Here is a 23,931-nt window from a genome sequence, read left to right on the forward strand (position 1 = left end):
TTGCAGCCGTAAATTTGCTTTATAATGATGGATTTTCCATTTACTATCCGAGAAAAAACAACAACCGTCTCTCACCTCAAAAGTTAAGGTCACACGTTGAGGTCAAGTGTACAACAGCGTGAAAAATCCTGCCGGAACCAACCAACTCTGCCATATACCGGTATTGATGAATGACACAAACATACACCCTAACAATCATCAAGGGTAACTCTTGTCTCTTCACATTGAAAATCAAGGTCACACAAAGGGGTCAAAGAAACAATGTGGTAATAGAACAATTTGCACATTCCTTTATCAGATATACGTTTTTCATATATTGAGGTGTTTGTACAAACAAATCCAAAATATCAAAATGTAACGTGTGGTGTGTTGAACTTGTATCCTTACCTCAAATAAAATAGGCAGACTTTAGAGTTCAAAATCCAAATGGGTCCATAAAATCATTTCTACCCACCATAACTTTTACATATAATAGACCTATTTTAACTTACATCTTATGACCAGCAAAATGAACCAGCATTTCCCGTTTTGTAATCTCTCTACTTACCTTGGAGGTCATATTTGGCTATAAACAAATTATGGCTTTGTACTTTATCACTCAATTAAAAAAACAACCATAAATAACTGCCATAACAAGACTCGTTTGCATCATCCGCCTAAAAACATAAAAATTCACGGTTTCACTAGAAAGTGCAATGTGGCCATAAACATCTTGTTTGTGACAAACGCGTTGTTTCGAAATAAAAATGGGAGAAAGGGCATACTCGAATTCTCTTTTACCTCTTTAAATGTTTGTTGCTTAACGTATTTTGACAAATGAATGGCCTTTTGTATTTTGCACTATAACAGTAACTATTCCCCACAGTGTCTATTATCACTCCTCGTTACCTGCTCACAATTTTACAGTTGAATAACCTTAATATGCATGTGGACATAAAAGGACAGCAGCTGAACAAAATGTAAAAAAAATACATCTGAACTGTTTGCAGTGCACACTTTACATATTTGAATACGACTTGTCTGTGAAAGCTAGTCATCGTGATTTGTCTGTATCCGAAAATGTGTCCCTCTTTTAGACAAAAGTGAAATATTGAGACATTTTTAGTTGGTCGCGTAGCGACCAGCTAATGTTTTTACTCAAAATTTCAAGTCGGTTCGGTTTATCTACGGAGAGCCTACTACCTGCCACAACCGCGCGAGAAAGAGTTGTATAATTTATGTAACAGGTTTGAGCTCTCCAACTATATTCATTCACAAATGGAAACATTATATGAATATCGTGTTAAATGTAATAGTTTCAAACGGAGCTTATATAGAAAAAATCAATTAAAAATGATTGTATTATACATGTCGCGGAAGAGATTGTTTATGAATGATTAAGATTGTTTATGAATGATTAAAATAGTCCACTTTCTGCTGCGTCTTCATGACGTAGTATTATTGCTCAGCCCATTCACAATCTGAGGCTATTAATAGATGCGGCTGCTGATAAACAATTGCACGGGTGATAACAACGCAATCGTATCAGGTTACGCTTGTTAATCTGAGGCTATTAATAGATTCGGGAAAACAGCGCAATTGTGTAAGGTTACGCTTGTTTATATTCTCAATTTATAAAACGTTGAACATGAGTTCAACAATAAAATCAGGGATACGATAGACAACAACAAAAATGCTTCATAATCGCTAAAACCGAATATAACGAACAATTAAATATAACACGAATGATCTGTTTCGTAAACTCGTTCATGCTTCTACAGCGGGGATTTATGGGAAACATTCTTTTGTTCTCAACAGATAGCGGCGATCTTTTGTATTTACGGCTGCTAACAACGCAATAGTAGAAGGTTAAGCTTGTTTATATTCACAGTTCTCAATTTATAAAACGTTGGACATGAGTTCACCAATTACTACAGGTATACTATAGTAAACCTCAAAAATGCTTTATAATCGCTAAAACCGAAAACGACTAAATAAAACAAGGAATATCTTTTTCAAATGTAGTCGGCGAAAACGCTGACTTTGAAATAAAGTTTGCAGTTTTCCTCTCTAAATAAATAAAAAAATAAGATGAAAACAAAAGTTTAACTACGATTTTCTTCTTATCTTTACACTATACTATTTTTGTAATGATTGTTTTCTCATCTTGAAAGCAAAACTGAAATTCTGCAAAATAGATTTTAACGCGTAGTTGTAACTGGGCCATAATTTATGTCGTTTGAACGTTGCGCTGAGCACAGACACAGTGATGAAGCCAAAGTTCAGAGGTTTTCTCTCGAATCAGCCCTATGAAATATTCGAAAATATTCATGCGTGTCTGCTGGCGTTATGATGAAAAGCTGAGTAAAACATCTACGCCGAAAAAGCGCATGAGTTCTCTATACCTATGTTTAGGTAAGAATTGTTGACACCGTGTGAACTGCTAGGGTTACAAGTAATGCATAAACAACAATGTACGGGTCAACAGGGCTGTCTTGATGACTACCTAATTCGTGAGTAAAAAGAATTGCTCGCAGATTTATTATTTATTTATTTTCACCAATGATCTTCTTGTATATTTTGAATTTGTATATTGTGTCAAAAATCAAAAGTTTTGTAAAGTGAATTTTCATCATGAAATTATATTCGTTGTGAGATAAGTATTCGATATTCCAACAATATTCATTTAATATGATGGTGAATGCAAATTGTCTTTATATTCAGTTCTCACTGCCATTTTCATCATACTTTCTATGCTTTCAGAACGTCCAAAAAAGGTCATGTTGTTTTTATTTTGTCTAAGTTATCTCTATGAAATAAATAGGATGGAAAAAAGTGCACACAAAGCTCCACCCGTGCGTTATGACACACTCTTCGTAAATGTGAATGGCGTGTAATCATTTCAAACTCGCGATTAATTTTGAAAAATGAATTGCGTCTTAAATTATGCAATAGCGAACAACTTCAGTGCCTTCAGAGCTTTGATTGATATAAGGAAAAACATGTAGTTATTACTAGAGCAGTTCTACCACAATACACATATTTTATATACTGCCAACAAGTTGGGTTTAATTCCTCTATAACTGCTTGGTGGATCTCGCTTCACATACTAATTTACCCTCGGGATCGGTAAAGGCCTGATTCTCCTAGGGAGTCATTTTCCCTTGTTACAGGATAGAACTGGCAAATACATTAAAAAGTATATAATATAATCCACGAATTTAAAAATAATATTCATGCGGTTCCAAATGTTTGGCATAATCAAATGACATAATTGAAAATAGTTTAAAAGGTAATGCAATGGGTTTTTAATGTCCAGTTATTATAAAAGAAAAGCTTTTCCATATTTGTACAAACACATTTCTACAAAAGCTGGAATCACGTCATTTTAGTGTGATCCATTGCAAAAGAAATGGGGTCTGAAACTTAAAAAAAAATCATTATCATACACCATTTAAGCATTAAATGTTGTTATTCGCGCTTTTGAAAGTAAGGAAATGAATGTTATAGTTTCCAGCTTATAAAATATGAAATTCTGTCTGAAATGTGTTTATAAATATTGATACATTACACTGTCTTTAATTTTTATTTGTCATATGTTGTATGAAAAGTTTCTTGATATCAACCATATTTCAAGAAGAATGATTCCAAACTTAAAACAAAACAAAAACAATGGTGCTAATATTGAATATTTGTGTGTTCTTAAAATATGTATTTCAATGGACAAACCTTGTTGTCAGCTTCCATTTTCCTTCCTTCTATACTAAGATTCAAAATTAATATATCATCAAAATGTTACCTTTTTCCTTTCATACGTTTGGCAGCCTCAATATTTAAAGTTACCATTTGCAAATGCTTTGCTGTCTATATGCAGGCCTTTCAAATCACTTAGCAAGTTATTTTGACATATACAAAAATTGCATGAAAACTCCTTTGGATACAAAGGTTAGAACATAATTATCTGAAGCGTTTTAATAAAAAAAATATTTACATTATCTTCAATAATAAATTGTTTGTTTGCAAAAACATTGAATGACAAAAGTAATGTGTGTTAAATGTTTGCAGATAATTTACAAACAGTCTACATATACTTGGCAATCCATTTCTTTGAAAGGAAATAAATAAAATATATTCTGCAAAGTGAAAATGGTGTAAGGGTTATCTCTAAAATAGAATTTTTTGATCCGTCAAGTTTTGCTTATATTATCACACCTTGTATTAAAAACTCTTAAAAATATAGGGACATTATCACACATTGTATTTATTGCCACTTAAAAAAATAAGCGGCTTTGCATGTACACAAAAACTGCCAACGTTGCATAAGTACATATATTTATAGTGAACTCTTTCATGTAAACCATACAGAGTTTTTTGTTTTACTCCTGTATGTATTAAATGTCTTGAAATACTTCATTTCATTGGCGTGCAACCCCATAAATGTTGGCTAATGGCAGAATTGTACATTGTCTTATTTTGCCTAACAATAAATGAGCTCAATGAAAAAGAAGTAACACCCTTTATAGCTGCAACGTTTTGTAAAGTACGCGCAACATTTAATCAATATTTTTGTTTTGTTTTAGGGAGGTCTTCAAGAATGCCATCGCCACAGAGTTTATAAGACAGACAAGTCCAGAACGTACAACGTCTGAAGGTGAAAAGCCCAGGTATGTCGGCCATATTGTAAGTCAGTATGCCACGTTTTAATTTAAAAAGGTCAAACAAAATCTATTTCTTTTGAATGAACTCACGAGTGATGGAACTCCGGTTGATTGTCTGGGCAAAGATGGGAATAAGTAGATGCACAGTAGCACAGAACTCTTACCAATATCTTTAATAATAATGAATTCATTCAGGTCTACCAATCAGAGATTTCTCAACATTGTATATCAACATATGTCAAACCATGGCTTAGTCAGCTTCGCCGAAAAAAGGATACGTAGGTCGACCAATGTTTGTTTGTTATTGCTTACTTTGTGTACTTTGCCTAAATTAATTCACAGTTTAATACTCAATATGTTGAATTTCAGAAATTTTAAAAATATTTGAATATTTTTTAACCCATCTTTCTTGAAATATGATGCACACGTTAATTGCTATTGCAATTATATTGAAGAATATTTGATAAATATATTCGAACACAACCTGGAATACAATTAAGTTTAAGATTTCCGCAAAAAAGAAAGAGTTAGTTGCTTTATTAGACACATTCGTTATCAAAACAACTGTAATTAAATAAAATGGTGAGTGTAATTTTGGGCATATTTTTAAAAAGATATAATAAAAAGGACAAATGAAAATAAAAGTTTGTTCTTGCTATGGGATCAACACCCTCAAGAAGCATAAACGAACGCACAGTCTTTCAACCACACAGGTTTTTGACAACGCCTGGTAGCCTTATCCAGTTGTAGGTAATACACGTTCACACTAAAATATAGATAAAAAGCGTTTGACACGCTTTTCGTTCGACAATTTGCAAAACAAGATGTTGTCATTCAGATGAACTGTCAACAAGCGCCTTCATGTTCGGGAAATATTGGCATCCATCTAACCTCATTTTTACCCTACCGTGACCTACTTTTGTAATGAGACTAATTGAAAAGGTCTACATTCTTGGTAAACCATACATCATGCATTGCATTAAGCGTAAATAACGCTTCCCACAAGTCTTTGTTACGTGTATGAATGATATTTATGAAAACTTGCACGGAGTACACCCACATCACTTTATGAATGTGATCTATGAACACTTGCACGGTGAACACCCACATCACTTTGTGAATGCGATTCATGAACATTTGCACGGTGTACATCCACATCACTTTATAAATGTCATCTATGAAAACTTGCACGGTGTACACCAACATCACTTAATGAATGTGATCTATGAACACTTGCAAGGTGTACACCCATATCACTTTATGAATGTGATCTATGAACACTTGCACGGTGTACACCAACATCACTTTATGATTGTAATATATGAGCACTTGCACGGTGTACACCAACATCACTTTATGAAAGTGATCTATGAACACTGCCACGGTGTACACCAACATCATTTTATAAATGCGATCTATAAACACTTGTACGGTGTACACCCACATCACTTTATGAATGTGATCTTTGAAAACTTGCACGGTGTAAACCGACATCACTCTATGAATGTGATCCATGAACACTTGCACGGTGTACACCCACGTCACTTTTTGAATGTGATCTATGAACACTTGCACGGTGTACATCAACATCACTTTATGAAAGTGATCTATGAACACTTGCATGGTGTACACCCACATCACACGATCTCTTAACCTCATTTCAACCTTGAAATTTATCTTATTTTGGCCAAAGACTTATTTAACCCTTTTCCACTTAAAAACGCACTTTGACACATTTGAAGGCCTTTAGAAAATCTAATTTAATGTGAGTCCTGTCTTAATAGATTCAAGTTTTAAAGGCTTCATTTCCACACCTAAGATACTTGTGAATAACATACAGAATACAACCTGAACACACTGCGAGTTACTCGCAGGCTGTTCTTGTTTTATGCTGTTTGCACATTTGCTTGTGAGTGGAGAACGGTTACATGAAGCCATGAATCAATACTTACGAGGCATTAACCATGGGAAACAGCGTGTTTTGAACGCAGCATCTTTTTTACTTAAGATTTACAATGTAGCTTTGTTTTCATACATATTATAGTCACAAAATGATGGTGATTTAATTTAATCCGTAGTATGCTACATTTGAAATATATAACCGCTGTTCTTTTTACAGTTCTGTAACCCAGAGGTATGTCACACTTCACACAATACGTGGGAAGCTTAGACGGATTCTTATTAAGAACTCCACAACACGTGAGTTTACAGGCTATACGTTCATGTTATCGTTTTACTATTTGTTAAAAAATGAGTGTTATTCGCTCTCACTTCAAATTGCGACAATAACTGTGGTGGTGATGATAATGATGATGGTGATCGGCTTGTAAAATAAAATGCTAACTAACCGTGTTTAATGGTACCAAAATTGAATTTGTTATAAATACATATTGGCACTGAACAGTTTACAATCGAAATAATGGTTTATTTTAATTAAGCCAAAACGATCATTGAAGTTGTAAGGGCGGTTATACTGGTTTCAAGTTTCACGTTTACAATAATGATAATAATAATAATAATATTAATAATGATAATGATTATGATAATAATAATAATAATAATAATTAATAATAATAATAATAATAATAATAATAATAATTAATATAATGGTAATTATAATCGTCATCATCATCATTATAATAATGATCATCATTATCATCAGTATGATTATTATTAGAATGAATAGTTACCTTTTATTTGATTCGGATCGCAGGTCTGGCCTCCACAGTGTTTGACCTGGTAGCCAGGAGCCTTGTATGCGTCCTGTACGTGGTACGAGTTATCCTTGACGATGCTACTAACTATGAATGGTAAGTATTTTAACCTTTTCTGTTGATGATTTTAGTAAACAATCTTACTTAAGGGAACTTGTAAAACTTCTTTAATATCAGGCAAAATCTGGTTAAACCGGGGTTAACACATTTGCAACATCCAGTCAAAATATCACCATAAGCATAATGCATTCCGCACAGGCTAAACTGTGACAAAACTTTCTCCCATTTCTGCCTTTCGTTTAGAAGTAAAATCCTTTACAAAAACGTTCCATAAAAGCGGATACTGTCTGTACGGACTACACAGGCTAATCTGGAATGAATTACACACACGCATTGAGCCCGGTTATCAGAGAGAGAATCTCTATTGCTTTACTGTTCTTGCAGATTATATGGGGTTTTACACAGTCCATTTTGCCACTTTGTTTGACTCGAGTAAGTATGTTCATCTATCACCATACAAAGTAGTAAACAGGGTTTGATCGTCAGTGATGAAGTGAACTTTAGAACTCTCTGAAAAAACAAATACAGTAGGTGTAATAGATATGGTGTCTTGCGACCTTGAGGTCACGTGTTCGATCCCCACTGTGGGAGCGTTCTTTAGATCTCTTCCATAGACACCAAGTCCTGGTTCTACTAGGCACAGGAATCGGACCCGAGAGCGTTTCAAATAAGTAGTAAGTACTTGAAATGCAATCCAGCTAAAAATAAATGCCTGGTTCTACTAGGCACAGGAATCGGACCCGAGAGCGTTTCAAATAAGTAGTAAGTACTTGAAATGCAATCCAGCTAAAATAAATAGGTTTTAACTAAAGGGAACTAAACAGCAACAACTGTTCTATCCGAAAATAGGCTCGATAACGTTTCAATAAGTCGATTCATTGAAGCTTTTATACATATGAGCCTCGCTTCTTGAAAACTGGATTAAACCATATGCGTTAAGTGTCGTCCCACATTTGCTTGTACCTTTTTCACAGAGCGAGGCTGATATGTTTAAAATAAAAGGTAGTTAAAAAAACAACAGCAAATAACGGAGTACTCAAACCATAATTTCTACATAGATTAAAAAAAAGTATTACTTGGATTTAACAAATTAATGCAATTTTAAAATAACATATTAATGAGGATGAGGAAAAACGTTAACATATCTATTCTGATTTGTGCGATGTGATAAAGCGCATAACGCATGATTTAATACCAATAGCATACGCTTTTTACTGATGATAAAAACCAAAAACTTACCTGCCTACTACTGATTGTGTACCATGTCTGATTGTCTGCTTAAGTGACGGCCTGCCTGCCCCCTGCAAGGCTGACAACAACACCGACACAACCACGAAGGAATCAAACACCGACGTGAACTGGTAATACTGCAAAGTTCTACACTTGATATCTATATATAACACCGACGTGAACTAGTAATACTGCATAGTTCAATACTTGATATCTATATGTAACACCGACGTGAACTGGTAATGCTGCATAGTTCCATTCTTGATATCTATATATAACACTGGCGTGAAGTGGTAATACTGCATAGTTCAACACTTCATATCTAAATATAACACCAAGATATACTGGTAATACTGCATATTTCTAGTTAAATAATATATATATATATATATATATATATATATATATATATATATATATATATATATACTTAAACTGGCGTAAACTGGTTATACTGCATAGTTCAATACCTGATATCGATATATAACACCGACGTGAACTGGTAATACTGCATAGTTCTATACTTGATATCTATATCTTACACCGACGTAAACTGGTAATACTGCATAGTTCAATACCTGAAATCGATATATAACACCGACGTGAACTGGTAATACTGCATAGTTCAATACTTGATATCTATATCTTACACCGACGTGAACTGGTAATACTGCATAGTTCAATAGTTGATATATATATATATAACACTGTCGTTACCTGGTAATAGTGCATAGTTCAATAATGGATATTTATATCTAACACCGACGTGAACTGGTAATATTGCATAGTTCAATAGTTGATATCTATATATAACACTGACGTAAACTGGTAATACTGCATAGTTCAATAATGGATATCTATATATAACACTGACGTGAACTGGTCATACTGCGTAGTTCAATAGTTGATATCTTTATATAACACTGATTGGCTGATTGGTAATTAATACTGCATATTTCAGTAATTTATATATACCACTGAATACATAATAATGTATAGTTCATTTATTGATATATGTAGCACTGATGTGAACTGGTAATACTAAATAGTTCATTAATTGATATGTGTAACACTATGTGAACGTTAATTACTGCACACATCAGTAATTGATATGTGTAGCACTGATATGCACTTGCATATTGCAATCATATGTTAATAGCGAACTGGTAAGATTGCATATTTTAATTCTTCTCATTCTCATATGTAACACGGATTTGAACTGGTAATACTGAATACTTTATAACTGTATATATTTACCACAATGTGAACTCATACAACTGCATATTTCAATACTTGATATATCTTTAACCATGTGGACTGGTAATACTGCATATTTCAATAATTGATATAGTATATAGTATAGTATAGTTCAATCAAATTACTTCTTTGTTACACCCTCGCGAGAAGGGGTATATTGAAGTCACCCGGTATACAAATGTTTGTGGAGGAAACATCTTTCACATTACTCACGCACTTCAATTGAAAAATATATCATCACAGTGAGATATACTTAGTACAAGACATCAAATTGTCGCGCGCAGCGTTCATCTTTTGCGAGTAAAGTGTGCCCTAGAACTTGTGCAATGCTTCCTTGCCACTATCAAAGTGATGCAGTTGTTTAAGTCTTGGTTGTATTAAAGCTCTAGATTGTTTCAAATTACATCAAAATATGTATGATGTAGTGGTTTCTTAAAGAAGCATATATCTAATGCGGTATCGATTAATAATCAGAAGACGTATACTAAAAGTGCCGGTGATTTTTAACAATTTAAACATTTAACTGGATCATTTACAACTTATGACAATGTCAGCATCCTTGTTCTAGTTTGGTAAATGTTGTGACCTGACTGTGTTTGGTTGATAGGTACGTGTTGCTATGGGTGGAGAGACCTCTGTGGCTGTGGATCCTACAGGTTGTGCTAGCCTTTGTCACATTCTTCAAGAGTTTGCTAAAAATCTATGTGGCCAAGGTAATACATTATCTTAATATGTATTTAAACTTATATTCGCATGTATGTGTCTTTGGATTACACATTAAGACATAGGTGTCTGTCATTACCTTTAGGCCATTACACAAATGACAAACAGAATAATGTGAGATAAATTAACAAAGTCATGCTGACTGACTGACTACCTTCAACAAATACTAGTATATCAAATTAAAAAGGTGAAATGTGCTAACATAAGTTATTTATGTGTTAACACAGAGGTACAGTAACTATGGAATTGCAATTATAAGAAAAATACGTTGTTCTAGAACCAACTGGCGTCGTCCACTTGTTTAGCTTTTTGACGATGCTTAAAAAATACTTTTTATATAAATCACGATTAAAGAGAAACATGCAATTAGTAAATGATTTTACGTTCATAGGTAAAATAAATATGTTTGATAAAAGATTTGATTATATGCATTGCAAACTGACCAACATTTAAAAATTAATTTGAGATACAGCAGACGGTTTATTTATTTGAACATAAAATACACAAATATATTTGAGAGTCAACAATGCGTATATTTAAATAAAAGTTATATATCACGTCTAACAAACAGTTAAAACAGAAATGCCCTAAATATCTCATTCGTTACAGATAATACTATTAATGCAAGCATTTGTTGACGCATTTGTTCATGGCTTTCCTGAATGTAATAATAACCAGTTTTATCCTAAGCGTACAACAGGGTACCTGGTAAGTTAAATGTTGTTGTATGACTTCTGTTCTTGTTTTCGTCTCTCATGTTGAATACACGGCATATATTCTAGGTTGTATTCTGATGCAATCCGCACTTCTTTGTTCTTACTATTTTGGGAATATTACTTATATATAAATACTTCTCAATAGGTTTGTTATAAATTCAGGGTTGAGCGCTCAACTAGAATTTCTTATATATATATATATATATATATATATCATGACACAGAAAATCCTAAACATTAACATATTATTTAGTTGTGTTATTGTATGCTTCATAAAATTGCGGAATATATAGCCGGAGCCGGAGCGTTGTTTCTCCGTCTGCAATCTACCTTTAATGATAACGAATTTCTCGATATGTGTTTCTGTTCTACTTGTCGTCCTGTCCGTCCTTCCGTCTTTCCGCGCAGCATACTTTTAGTTTATGCCCGAGCTCTCAGTCACTCATGATCCGGAATGATCCGACTGTTATTAAATTTTATTATCAGCTTATATGTAGGTTGTACATGCGCATTCTTGTTTGGAGAGATATCGTAGGCGAACAAATGTCAAAGATTTATTGCCCATTTTTTTTCGATTTCGACTCTAATTTGATGACGTTACATAGTAGCATTCCTTTTTGCTGGATTGTTCAGGTTTCGTTAGGCAGTCATTGCCCTCTGATTGACATATCCTGATTGATTACAGGAAATATGTTATGAAACTTTAAGCGACAATATGACAATATATCACAATATTATAATGTTATTAATTAGTTGAATTTACGGCTGTCTGAAGCTCAATAACAAAGCCAATATGAATTCAACTAATAAATGGCACTTTTACTAATTAACTTTATAATATTATTCAGTATAGACGAAAGATTCTTTCTGGACATTACATGATGCAGGAACACAATTTGACAGGTCGCGAAATTATGCAAAATTTACCTGAATAAAATTCCAGCCAGTCAAGTCAAGTACAAGTCAAGTCAAGTAATATTTATTTATAAAGTCGGGTATATAAACATATAAACACAAGCTCTGAAGAGCTTTTAAAACCGACTTATAAACTCAACATTTACATGATAACACAATAGCACATACAGTATACAACTACATGGCATAAGACACATTATTAAAATAGTTAAAAATGTTTAATATAACAAGATGAGCAATACATGGGAACACAACATTGGATAACGAAATCGATTATTTATCAAACCAGTCAGTCAATTAATTATTTAGATAATTAGACAAACAAAACAATCAACCGAGCAATCTGCTAAAATAAACCTACTCAAGCGTAGATGTCTGTAGATACAGATTTTGGAACAGCAGTTATTATATAGCATTAAAATATAATAAAATAATCTGACTAGAATCATTAATCATGAATATTTACATAGGTTTAGCACAATAAGGTTTAATATCACAAATTTCAGTGTGTATTCTATAATATGAATATAAAGAATTTGGACACATAGTATTTAATCATCCTCTGGAGAAGGAGGAGGCAAAAGTATTGCAAGTTACATACATGCATATCACGTTATAGCATAAGTTTGAAAGAACTTGGTAAGAAATAAATTAAAATAAATAAAACATTATATAGTACTAAACTTAAAACTTGTGGGGTATCTGCTGATCTGACCACGAAGGCCTAAAAGGTGGTTAAATAAATAAGCCACACTGGATCCACTACCGTTGTTTTTAATACATTTCAGAAAGACAATAAGGATTGAAAACTTACTTATTGCCATTAGGAATTGCATTTGTAATGTATAAATCTTCCATGATTTCGAAATAGTTTTGCTTCCGAAGCTTGATAATTGTTGATTGAAGCGTTGTTATTTATGTACGCTCAAATGATCAAACCTTACTGTTGTGGTAACACTGCACTATTCTTATTGTCGAAACCTTGAGCTGAAAATATTAGGGGCTGAGTACTTTAAGTATATTTTTTAAGGTTTAAACTTTTGCACCAAAACTTAGCATTTAAAATGGCGTCCACAATTGTAAAATTTATAGATTCTCATATAAGGCCGAGTTTTTCCTTGTTTCTGATTGGCTGAATCTCGTATTGGCCGACCTTTTTCCGTATTGGCCGTGTTTTTTTCCATATTGGCCGCTTTTTTCTCGTATAAGGCGAGTTTCGAGCTTTATTGGCGTGGCTCAACTTGTATTGGGCGAACAAATTGAACACATTCTCGTCTTATATTATAAAGTTAATTAATAATGTGTTATATATGACAATGTTTGACAGTATGCTTACTGCATATTGTAATATCGTTTCATTCCAATTAGCTATAGGGTGTTATTGTATCTATAAAGTAATAGTTGTTTCCAGAAAATTAACTCGTGTATTGACAAATCGCATCAAAGTACATCAGTTTACCTGATATTTTTGTTAGCACTAAAAGCCATATTTCCAATCATCTGAAAATTCAACATTTTGGATTTTTGGATTGTATTTGAGAAAATGCACTTTTTGTGGTAGGCAAATATTAGAAAACTTCTTAAACGTCGACACAAATAAGCCCTTGCCCATCTTGTTGTGTTATTTGGTTACGTATGTTATGTTTTATATATGTATATGTTGTCAACTGGTTTTAGTTTTTTTATTATGTTTACTTTTATCGGATAGTATTATGTGGATAAATTTGCCATGCATTTTGTGTATACCTCAATATATTTGTTCCATTCGGTTAGCTTTTTCAAGCATTATGTATGTGTTCTAGCAATTATGTTATTCATTATATGTATTTGTATCTGGATGTGTTTTTTGTGTTATTTGTATAGCTTTATTATAGGTATTTAGGTAGCGCAATTTCAGATTAAATACGAAAAAGGTTATTTTAAGTTACGAAAGCAAGATCCAACTTTTCTAAGTTACTCTTTAATTAGCGCAAATTGTTAAATACGTTTATCTCTGAGTTCGACATGAGACGATCTATCTTAGATTTTTTTACCAAATTCTTCATCATTTTTTATTAAGATAGCTCTTTGCAGATTGACCATTAAATTTCAATGTTATTTCTCTATGGTCCGCCGACTAATGGTTAATTTGCAATAGTAGTTACATGTGTGCAATGCATGACCTGTATGTCCTATATGTAGGTATGTTGCTTATACATGGATCATTAAAAGATACAGAGGTGTATACGCGCTTATTGATGGCATTTTGTTTCAATGTCAGCTATAAATGAAACCCATGCTTTAGGCGGTTGTTATAATAAATAATTGTACTAACATGTATGGTCAGCGATCCCTTAAACAACACTTGTAGACATGTTTACCTTAAATGATAATTGTTTGTAGTTTGAAAGCAATATTGTTATGATTTGGCACATTTTTAGCAGTATGTTCTACATAATTTCAGGGCCGACGTAGCGACCATTTTCTGAAAACCCATTTCATCATGGAAGTCTTAACTTCTTTTCCATATATCATCACGGTAGGTGGTTTAAAAATATATCAACAGTCCAGATATGATTTTGAAATCGTCACATTGCCTAAAATAGTTATCATATATCTTTAATAGGGATGAAGGATGATTATTACCTCAGCTGCCATATACCACATTCTACAGAATCTCTATGTCCTCTTATTGCATGTTCAACTCGCATATCCGACTTCTACAGCATGTCTTTGTCCACATAATATTTTCAGCAGGCATATATCCCAGTCTATAGAACCTCTTTGTCCCCTCTCTTTGTTTCAGCTGGCATATCCATATATTTATTTGTTTATGTATTTATATACTTATATTTATTCATTTATTTATAAATATTATGGAGAATGTCCCCTCATTCTTTCAAACCATATGCAATAATCACTATGTCAATCATTTTTTTTTAGACGACAAATCCTCCATACTAAAAAATCTATATGTCAATCATTCTATTTTCAACTGGAATATACTAACATGCTACAAACTATGTATGTCCCCTCATAATATCCTCAGCTTGAATATTACCAAAATCTACAGTAAACAAACTATTCACCGTGTCCATGTCCAGGAGGCATTTGGCTTAAAAAATATGTTAACATTAATCTACATAATATTTTCTGCCCCTTCCCCCCCTCTATTATAATTTCAGTTAAAATGTTCGCCAGTGTTACATAATCTATATATTCCCTTATTCTATTTTCAGCTGGCATATCACCCAATACAACATATTTTCTATTTTCTCGAATTCTGTCGTTAGCTGGCATTTCGCACATACTTCAAAATCCATATGTCTACTTATTCTTTTTCAGTTGGCGCATCCTCCAATATTACATAATCTCTATGTCCCCTCATTTATCGGATGCTGGCTTGCAAAGAGATCTCTAGAAAAAGTGCTGGTAAGTAGAGACTTTGTTTAATAATAATACCGTCGTAAACTAGCAGTGTGGCGGAATACTGGAAGTAACTTGTCGGTCAATGGTTCGGTTGGTTTTTTTTTGGTAGGTTGGTCAGTTCGTATGTAACGATGCATTTGACTTGTACACTTTGTGTAGCATACTTGTTTTTTTTTCCTATCACATATTTTTGGATTTCCTATGCCTGACCTTCCCGACGTGACAATTGTTTATGCCCGGTTTGTGCCAATTTCCATCTCACTTAACTGACCCAACGGACAAGGGCACTTTCCATTTAAATAGTCCGCAGACAAAAAGCAAAGTTAGAGAAATATACAATAATACTTGGACTACATCAAAAACTTTATTCAAAGCAAGTATTCTGGGAGCAATTCAGAAACATTTTAGAACATGTTTTAATGGCAGTACCGACGTCTGAATAACAACCTGTCCACGATTCGTGGTTTTATATCCATTTAAAGTTGAAGGTCACAGGCGGAAGATTTTAACAATCGCATGATAAATCTGCATCCAGCTAAATCCTTCCGAAGATGGTCATAATGGTCACAATGTAAACTGTTATTTGAATACATTTGATGTGTGAACACAAAATGGGCTTTTCGATTAAAGTTAATTACAATGTTCAATTAATATTTATATGATTTGACAAATTATAATGTTCACGTTCGACAGAATTCTGTTGAAACCGAACAGAACGTTATAAGGTCAATTTCCAGCTTTTACGTTTTATTACAAGATTTCCAAGGTTGATGTGGTCTCCGTTGTGGGACGAGGCTTGAGTACCCAGGGGAAAGTTCACCCGTCTGGTATTTGGACCAGCAACCTGACTACGGCAAATCTTGAAAACTAACATGTTTTAACTATACGTTATCATCGTTTAGGTGTTGATATTTATCAGAATTGTGTGCACTTAAATTTAGACAAATGTGTTATACATACATTATTGTAAATAAGATGTGTTGTAATTGATATCTCAGTTTGTCTCTTATTTTTGTGTAAGCTGCAATATCCTTAGTATTGTCATGTGCCCGTGGTCATTGGCAAATGTCTGATACTTACATAAGTGCACACGTGTGTTTCACGAACTATTCACTTAGCTTTCTGCATGTCAATATGGAACTTTATATATACATTATGTTCTTTTACTATGCACACGTTCGATACAGCATGTTTATTTATTTCTTACTTTTTGTTCCAGAGTGCTTCATAAGTTTCAAATAAGCAACTGCAGGTTTATGTTTGTTAGTCAGTGTTATCGTTCGGTAGGGGGGAGGGGGTCGTCGTCACCTGGGTTTAGCTGTAAATCAAGTCCCGTTCTTTAACATTTTTAGACTGACTACACCAGAACGATTTGTGTGGTTACTTCGGAAATTTATCTGAAGGACACCCTCAATTCTATTGTGTATACAATGCTCAGTTAATACATGTATGTATGTGCTCCTCATGCAATTAATTGCAAAGCATTTGGAGAAACGATAAACAAAACACAAATGAGAATTTGTATCCTAAGTCGTTGCTTATAGCTAAGTTTTGAAGAATCGTAAGATCTGAGCAGTATACACAAACAGAAAAATAAATGTGTGATATAGAAAGAGTATATTTTTATTTCAGAATGATTTACATCGGACGCGCAGGCGTTTCCAGACCATCTCAGTGACTTTGTCCCAGCAGTGCCTGGTGCTCATAGCAACCTTGTGCTGTATGATATTCACCACGTAAGCAATCTCAGTGACTTTGTCCCAGCAGTGCCTGGTGCTCATAGTAATCATGTGCTGTATGATATTCACCACGTAAGCAATCTCAGTGACTTTGTCACAGCCATGCCAGGTGCTCATAGCAACCTTGTGCTGTATGATATTCACCTAGTAATCAATATCAGTGACTTTGTGCCAGCAGTGCCTGGTGCTCATAGCAACCATGTGCTGTATGATATTCACCGCGTAAGCAATCAGTCCAAATGAATTGTATTCTGTGTTAAGCCTACCGAGTCTTGCAATTACTTTATCTGTTTTTGTCTATCCAAAACAATGATTATACAATGTGACACAAAGGAAACAAAAAAAGAACGATTCAATATGTAATTACTCTAGGTCACTCTATTAACAATGAGTAAAACATATGCACATAACCACCCATAAATTTGTTGAAAGAGACTGAACATACAATAATACTTTTAAACTATATGATAACATTTTGACAAAAAATATTTGGTGGATTGAGCGTGTACATGTTTTACCAATATCTTGTTATTCAGTGTCTGTGGTATAGAGCACATCCAACGGGCCAGTGCGCAGCAGAAGCTCACGCTTTTTCAGTCGATCTACTTCACAATCGTGACATTCTCGACGGTGGGCTATGGTGACATTTTGCCCGACATCTGGCCCTCGCAACTCTTCACGATTGCAATGATCTGTGTGGCAGTTGCTTTTATTCCCATGCAGGTAAAACTACTTTTCCATATTTTGTATTATCCTCCATTCGAAGAAGTGGGGTATATGGCAAACCATTTGTCTGTGTCTGCGTCGGTCTGTTGTAGACCTTTTATTTCAGCGCGATATCTAAGGAAAGGCTTGACATATGGCCATGGTTATCATTGATATGGTTTATTGGAAGGAAATAAAAATGTCTGAAGATTTGTATAGCAACAGGTAAAAGGTGATGGTCGAATTGTTGCCACTGGTAACTGTTTATTTGTTTCCGCAAGTTATATTCTGAATGCTTTGACTTACAAGCATAAAAATACGTAAGTGCTTACTTCTAAAGGAAAGACTAGACGCCATTTGTTTTTGAGGTATCGATGTCAAATGGTCTCGTTACTGTAAACTTTTTCGGAAATTTGATAACCCTTTGTCCTTGCCTTGTCCTTCTTTTCAGAGTATAGTGATATTTGCTTGGCCTTTACCATCCAAATATTGTGTTTGTTTGCCGGGCATGTAACTGTAAAGATTGCGATCGGTTGCCTGGTCAAGTATTTACATGTTGTGTTGGTTTGCCTGGCCATTGGCTACAAAAGATTGTGTGGGTTTGCCTGTTCCCTACCTTACAACATTGTTAGGGCTTTCGTAGCGCTTACCTTAAAGTGCGTGATGGCATAAACCATGCTGTAAATAATTTGATGGTTTTCATTGTATTGGTTACACAACACTACAAGGAAAGGAAACTTACACCCGCCCTCATGTTAAAGTACTTCCTTTGCTGAGGACCAATGAGTTTTCTGAGAAAATCTAGGGGCTAGCTACACATTCAAAGGTCATTGGCTAGTGAGTGCAAACAAATGTTAATCCCTTCGGTCAATATTTAATACCAGTTCAGATCAATAGTATAGGAACTAACAAAATGAATATGAATTAACAATCATTGATGTGCATTATATTTAAATAGTAGGTTTGAATGCAGAATTGTGTTATTTTAGTTCGTCAATATCACATTAGAGAGAGTGAAAAAACGCATTTTACAATTTACGGTTTCATGACAAGTGAAATGATTACAAAAAGGTTCATTTCAATTATTACCTTCAGACTTATTAAACCTTGTTCGAGTTTATTCTTAAATAGCTGTAGGCAATTAAAAACACTCTTCTTCCGAACATTTTCCTAAAAAGAGGTTTTCAAGTTTGTATTGCTTCAATCGGAACTACATTGTATGTTTGCAACTAAACAATTTTACTCTGAAGTCAGGAATTCTGCTTTTATTTTATGTTTAGGTAGCTTACGTGCACAACACGAAAGCACAGTTAATTAAATGTGCTTACCATGATTGGTACATATGAGGAAATCTTATGTATTGGCATGTACACATTTCTCATTCTTATCTTTGTATTTTATTCTTCTGTATAATACATCCATTATAACTTTTATATTTAATTTTTTAACCGATCATATATTGTTGTGGTCACATGTTCATTATACCATCAAATCGGATAAATAATCGAACATGGTGTCTGTATAAAAAGCTCTTGTTATTGATTTCCATAATGTATGCAAATATGCCAACGTGTAATAATAAACATGCACAAACCCTTATTGTATATCTCATGTCAGATTCAGACGATAGCCTCTACGATTGTAGAGCGTATGAAGATGGGCAGTGAGTATACGGAGCGTCGTGCCGCGGGAAACAAGCACGTGGTGGTTGTGTCTCGCACCCTGCAGACGGAAACCGTCATGGACTTTCTGTCGGAGTTCTATGCTCACCGAAAACTGGAAGTGAGGGACTTATACTACTTTGTAAAGAGACAGCACGCCTGGTTCATGTAAAGATGTAGCTACTTTTTAAAGTCCCGTATTTATCTAAACCTAAAACTGAGGAATTATTTACTGTAATAATTACTCTGCAAATTAAGTTTGCGGGGGCATATTGGAATCACCCGGTCGGTCGGTCAGTTGGCTGGTCGGTTGGTGGGTCTGTCACGATGCACATGTGTAATTTGTGTCGCAAGCTTGTCTCTGAGTATGTACTTTGCAGAAACCCAAGACTTAATCCTCGTGTGGTGCAAAAGTCTTTATACAGTTATATACTTTGTATCATCAACTTGTCTCTCAGGTTTTTGTTTATCTACGTCATACTTTATTCATATGTTACTTGTACGAGGAAGAAAAGCAAGAAGTTATTTTTTTTAAATATAGGATACCTACATCTTTGTACAATATGTGAAATAAGTGTTGTAAACTAGTCGTACGCCTTTCTGCGTTTCAAACTGAAAAAATATGAATATGCTATTTATGCTATGAAGACCTTATTTGTTCAAGACATTATTTGTGCGTATCCCTCTATATGCTTTATGCGCACTTAATCTAAGGCAATTAATTCAATAAATAAACTCATGAAGCCTTTTTGCGTTGTGTGTTAACACTGTGAAGTTTAACATGTTTCTACCAACGAAATTGACACTTGACGTCCAACGTAATTTACACTTTACGTCCAACGTAATTGACATTTGACGTCCAACATAATTGGCACTTGACGTCCAACGTAATTTACACTTAATGCCCAACGTACTTAACCCTTTACGTATTGCATTACAATGAGATATAGATTCCCAGGTCGTTTTTCTTCCCATTTATGATAGGTCCTGACGTGTGTTACTTTAAATTAAGTCCTTTGTATTGAACAATAATTAAATGTCCTACGATTGGATAAAAAACTATGATGGACCTCTGTAGTATTGCCTTTGAGTAATGAAAAATTATAATATTCGATTGCTCTGTAATTCAAACAGTTTTACTCATATCATCATCAGAATAATTAAGATTGAAAATATGTATTTATTAAACGTAAAAAGGCAGAACAAAATACAAAGCCTTTTTCTCCCACACTTACTTGTAAGCAAACATCTAGGCTTATCCAATAAATCATTTTGCACACATGGTGTTGTTTATGAATGTACGACTGCGCAGGTTAGTCTAGATCTAATTGGCCGGATTTGGTATGAGACACGTGTTTGCAAAGCGCAATCATGTTCATAGACTTATTTCTGTTCTTATCCATCCTTAATTTCCACATTTTCGCTTAGGAGCAAGTGGTTGTACTGATGGCGGCGGATGAACTGGACAGAAATATGCAGGTGATCCTCAAGGATCCCAATTGGTCCCAGCGTGTAGTATATATGCGCGGATCCGTGCTCAGGGAGACGGACCTTAAACGCTGCCGCATTGCCCAGGCCGAGGCGTGCTTCATACTGGCGCCGAGACATCTGGAAAACAGAGCAATTGCTGTAAGTTGAACGCATTATTTTGAGATTTGTTATGTCAGTAAGAGATTGTAACTATTTTCCTGTATGTGATACCTTAAAAAAGAACAATTGCTTTGTGTCTATTTTTTTTCTTAAAATGAATGTCGTAATATTGAATCAGAACAAAAGGTCTTTTCAATATCAAATGCAGAGGTAACAAGAAAATATAATCAACGCCTCATCATTATTTATGTAAATAAGTATTCTCTTTGGATTAAAAATATGATTCCAATCTTCTGTACATAATATTTTTATATTTCCTCATACAATCAACAGTTGATCAGAAATTCCCCAGTTAATTATATTACCTGTATATGCACCATTTTTTTTTAATAACATGATTCATGCTTTAAAGTAGTGTATATTTTGATTGAGATCATTTACGAAATATATAAATATCGACACGCGAAACGGGGCTTGCCCTCTTCCGCACCAACCCGCTTTAGCGCTGTCTAACGAATGTGACTGACAACAATCCTGGAAAAATGCCTGCATGAACATCCTATCGCTTCTCAGAACAATATCTTCTATCGCCATTGAAAAACTTTAAACTATCTCGACACGAACTGAAGGTTTCTTGCGACGCGTTGCATGCAATAACAAGATTGCTATATAAGTTTGTTGTTTGGTCAACGTACTGTTTTGAGAACATATTTTCCACTAAAATTCAGCTTGCTATATTAATTTTCAAGCTAATTGTTTGAGGACAGGTGCCCTCAATCAATATCCAGCCTGCTTTATTTATGTCAACGTCATATTTTAAAGACAGATGGTTGTAATGAAGATCTAGCTTTCTATAGAAATTTTTAAATCATACGTTGAGGAAAGATCGTTCCCGTTTCCTAATACCCCTTTTCATTTCTGTGAAAATCAGATCTGAAAAATTATTAACAGTGGGTTTTATCTAGAAAAAATCATGACATTTTTATATTAAGGATTTTACCAAGGATTTTTTCCCTAAAACATTTGGTTTACTTTAGTCTCTGGAACGAGAAATTAACATTTTAAAATAACTCCAGTATTGTCTACAAAATGATGACAAACACTAAAAAAAACTTGTTTACTCTTCCATTTTGAATTTTCAGTTTCAGTATTGTTACACGCTCTTGTCGGCGGTGACATGACTCTTACCAGGTGTCTTTTGTACACTACACCACTTTAACTATAGTTTTATTTTCATGGTCTAGGACCAGCACACCATTATGCGATCCTGGGCTGTTAAGGACTTTGCCCCTAATTGCAAGCAGTACATTCAGCTGTTCAAGCCAGAGAACAAGATCCATGTGAAGTTTGCAGGTAGGCCTGGAGAACAAAACCGATGTTAAATTTTCCCGTATGCTTAAGATGTTCTTGTTCCTACTCTAGTTTAAACTTTTTCTTTTTTGGTCGCTTTTCTCAAAAGCCTTTAACTTATTGAGATGCTATCGAGCCAGTATCTTTGGAAGACCCAGGACTTGGTGTCCTCGTGGAGACACTGATAATTCTTTCAGAGTGGGGATCGAACGAGGAACCTCATGATCTTTAATCGTTCACAATATCCACTTACCCTTGCAATTTTGAAGCACTTCTATGTTGGAAGGTTAAGGTGTACATAACATTTATTACATGTATAGAGAATCCCTTATACCTGCAAGGACATGGTTCTTACAAATTAAATAGACCGCATGCATGTACATAATCGTTGCATCGACGGCAATATAACTGCGACACAGAATGTAGAAAACCACTGGTAAAACGTGTGTGTTATTAAGTTTATGAGTCCTTCCAACCCTGAGGATTCGTTATGAGGACCCAGTGGTCTTAGCTGGTCCCAGCTCCTACTTTTGCTTACTAGACTCATGAAAAGTGACACGAACTTAAAAGCAGCAATATTCAAAAATTAAGTTTTTTTAGTAAAATTATTCACTGTTTGTGTTGTCTTTTGGGGGAAAAAGAAATTACCCGGAGAAAATCATACTTGTACGGTACGGTTTAACTACAAACCAAACCAACAAGCAGGATGCATTATTAGCACTTTATATTATTCTTAATGTTCAAAAAAATGTAAGTTTGTCACTGAGTCCTTCTATTGTGTATTTCAGAATAAAAGCTTTTAAAGAACTGAACACAGTATGTGTGTAGACAAATTAAACAAGTAAAACAACGAAATAATCGTATCAGGCCTGATATTTAAATTTGTAAATTGCACGGCTACATATTCGAAAATCAAGAGTTTGAATACCGGCCCTGCAATATAAGGAACTTGGCGATTGAACATGAACATATTTATATGGTCACTCTCTTCTAAATATGATTTGCATAATTGTCAGTTGCAAGCATTTGAAGAAAGAAAAGATTAAATTACATGATTTTTCTTATGAAAAATGTAAACAAGCATGTTTGATTTCAGAGCATGTAATTTGTGAAGATGAATTCAAGTACGCCATGCTGGCCAACAACTGTCTCTACCCTGGGTTGTCTACCCTCGTCTCACTGCTCGTGCACACCTCAGGAGACCTGTGAGTAATCACTCTTTTAAT

General features: G+C 34.3%; 1 protein-coding gene and 1 long non-coding RNA gene across 2 annotated transcripts in view; both read left to right on the top strand.

The window, feature by feature from the left end:
• Positions 1 to 4,595: 4,595 nt before the first annotated feature.
• On the top strand, positions 4,596 to 7,429 carry LOC127871142 (uncharacterized). Its single transcript, XR_008045161.1, has 3 exons — positions 4,596 to 4,643; positions 6,757 to 6,836; positions 7,351 to 7,429. It is a non-coding gene; the product is annotated as an uncharacterized LOC127871142 (long non-coding RNA).
• A 470-nt stretch (positions 7,430 to 7,899) lies between these two features.
• The window catches only part of LOC127865069 (potassium channel subfamily T member 2-like), a 51,960-nt gene continuing 35,928 nt past the window's right edge, over positions 7,900 to 23,931 (top strand). Inside the window, exons 1-11 of the mRNA XM_052404940.1 lie at positions 7,900 to 7,904; positions 8,695 to 8,772; positions 10,506 to 10,611; positions 14,696 to 14,770; positions 15,577 to 15,663; positions 17,293 to 17,396; positions 17,936 to 18,122; positions 19,722 to 19,886; positions 21,194 to 21,394; positions 22,600 to 22,708; positions 23,802 to 23,910. Coding sequence (XP_052260900.1) covers positions 7,900 to 7,904; positions 8,695 to 8,772; positions 10,506 to 10,611; positions 14,696 to 14,770; positions 15,577 to 15,663; positions 17,293 to 17,396; positions 17,936 to 18,122; positions 19,722 to 19,886; positions 21,194 to 21,394; positions 22,600 to 22,708; positions 23,802 to 23,910 — 1,226 coding nt within the window. The remainder of the gene's footprint in view (positions 7,905 to 8,694; positions 8,773 to 10,505; positions 10,612 to 14,695; positions 14,771 to 15,576; positions 15,664 to 17,292; positions 17,397 to 17,935; positions 18,123 to 19,721; positions 19,887 to 21,193; positions 21,395 to 22,599; positions 22,709 to 23,801; positions 23,911 to 23,931) is intronic.

This window comes from Dreissena polymorpha, chromosome 1 (assembly GCF_020536995.1).
Source record: "Dreissena polymorpha isolate Duluth1 chromosome 1, UMN_Dpol_1.0, whole genome shotgun sequence".
NCBI lineage: Eukaryota > Metazoa > Mollusca > Bivalvia > Myida > Dreissenidae > Dreissena > Dreissena polymorpha.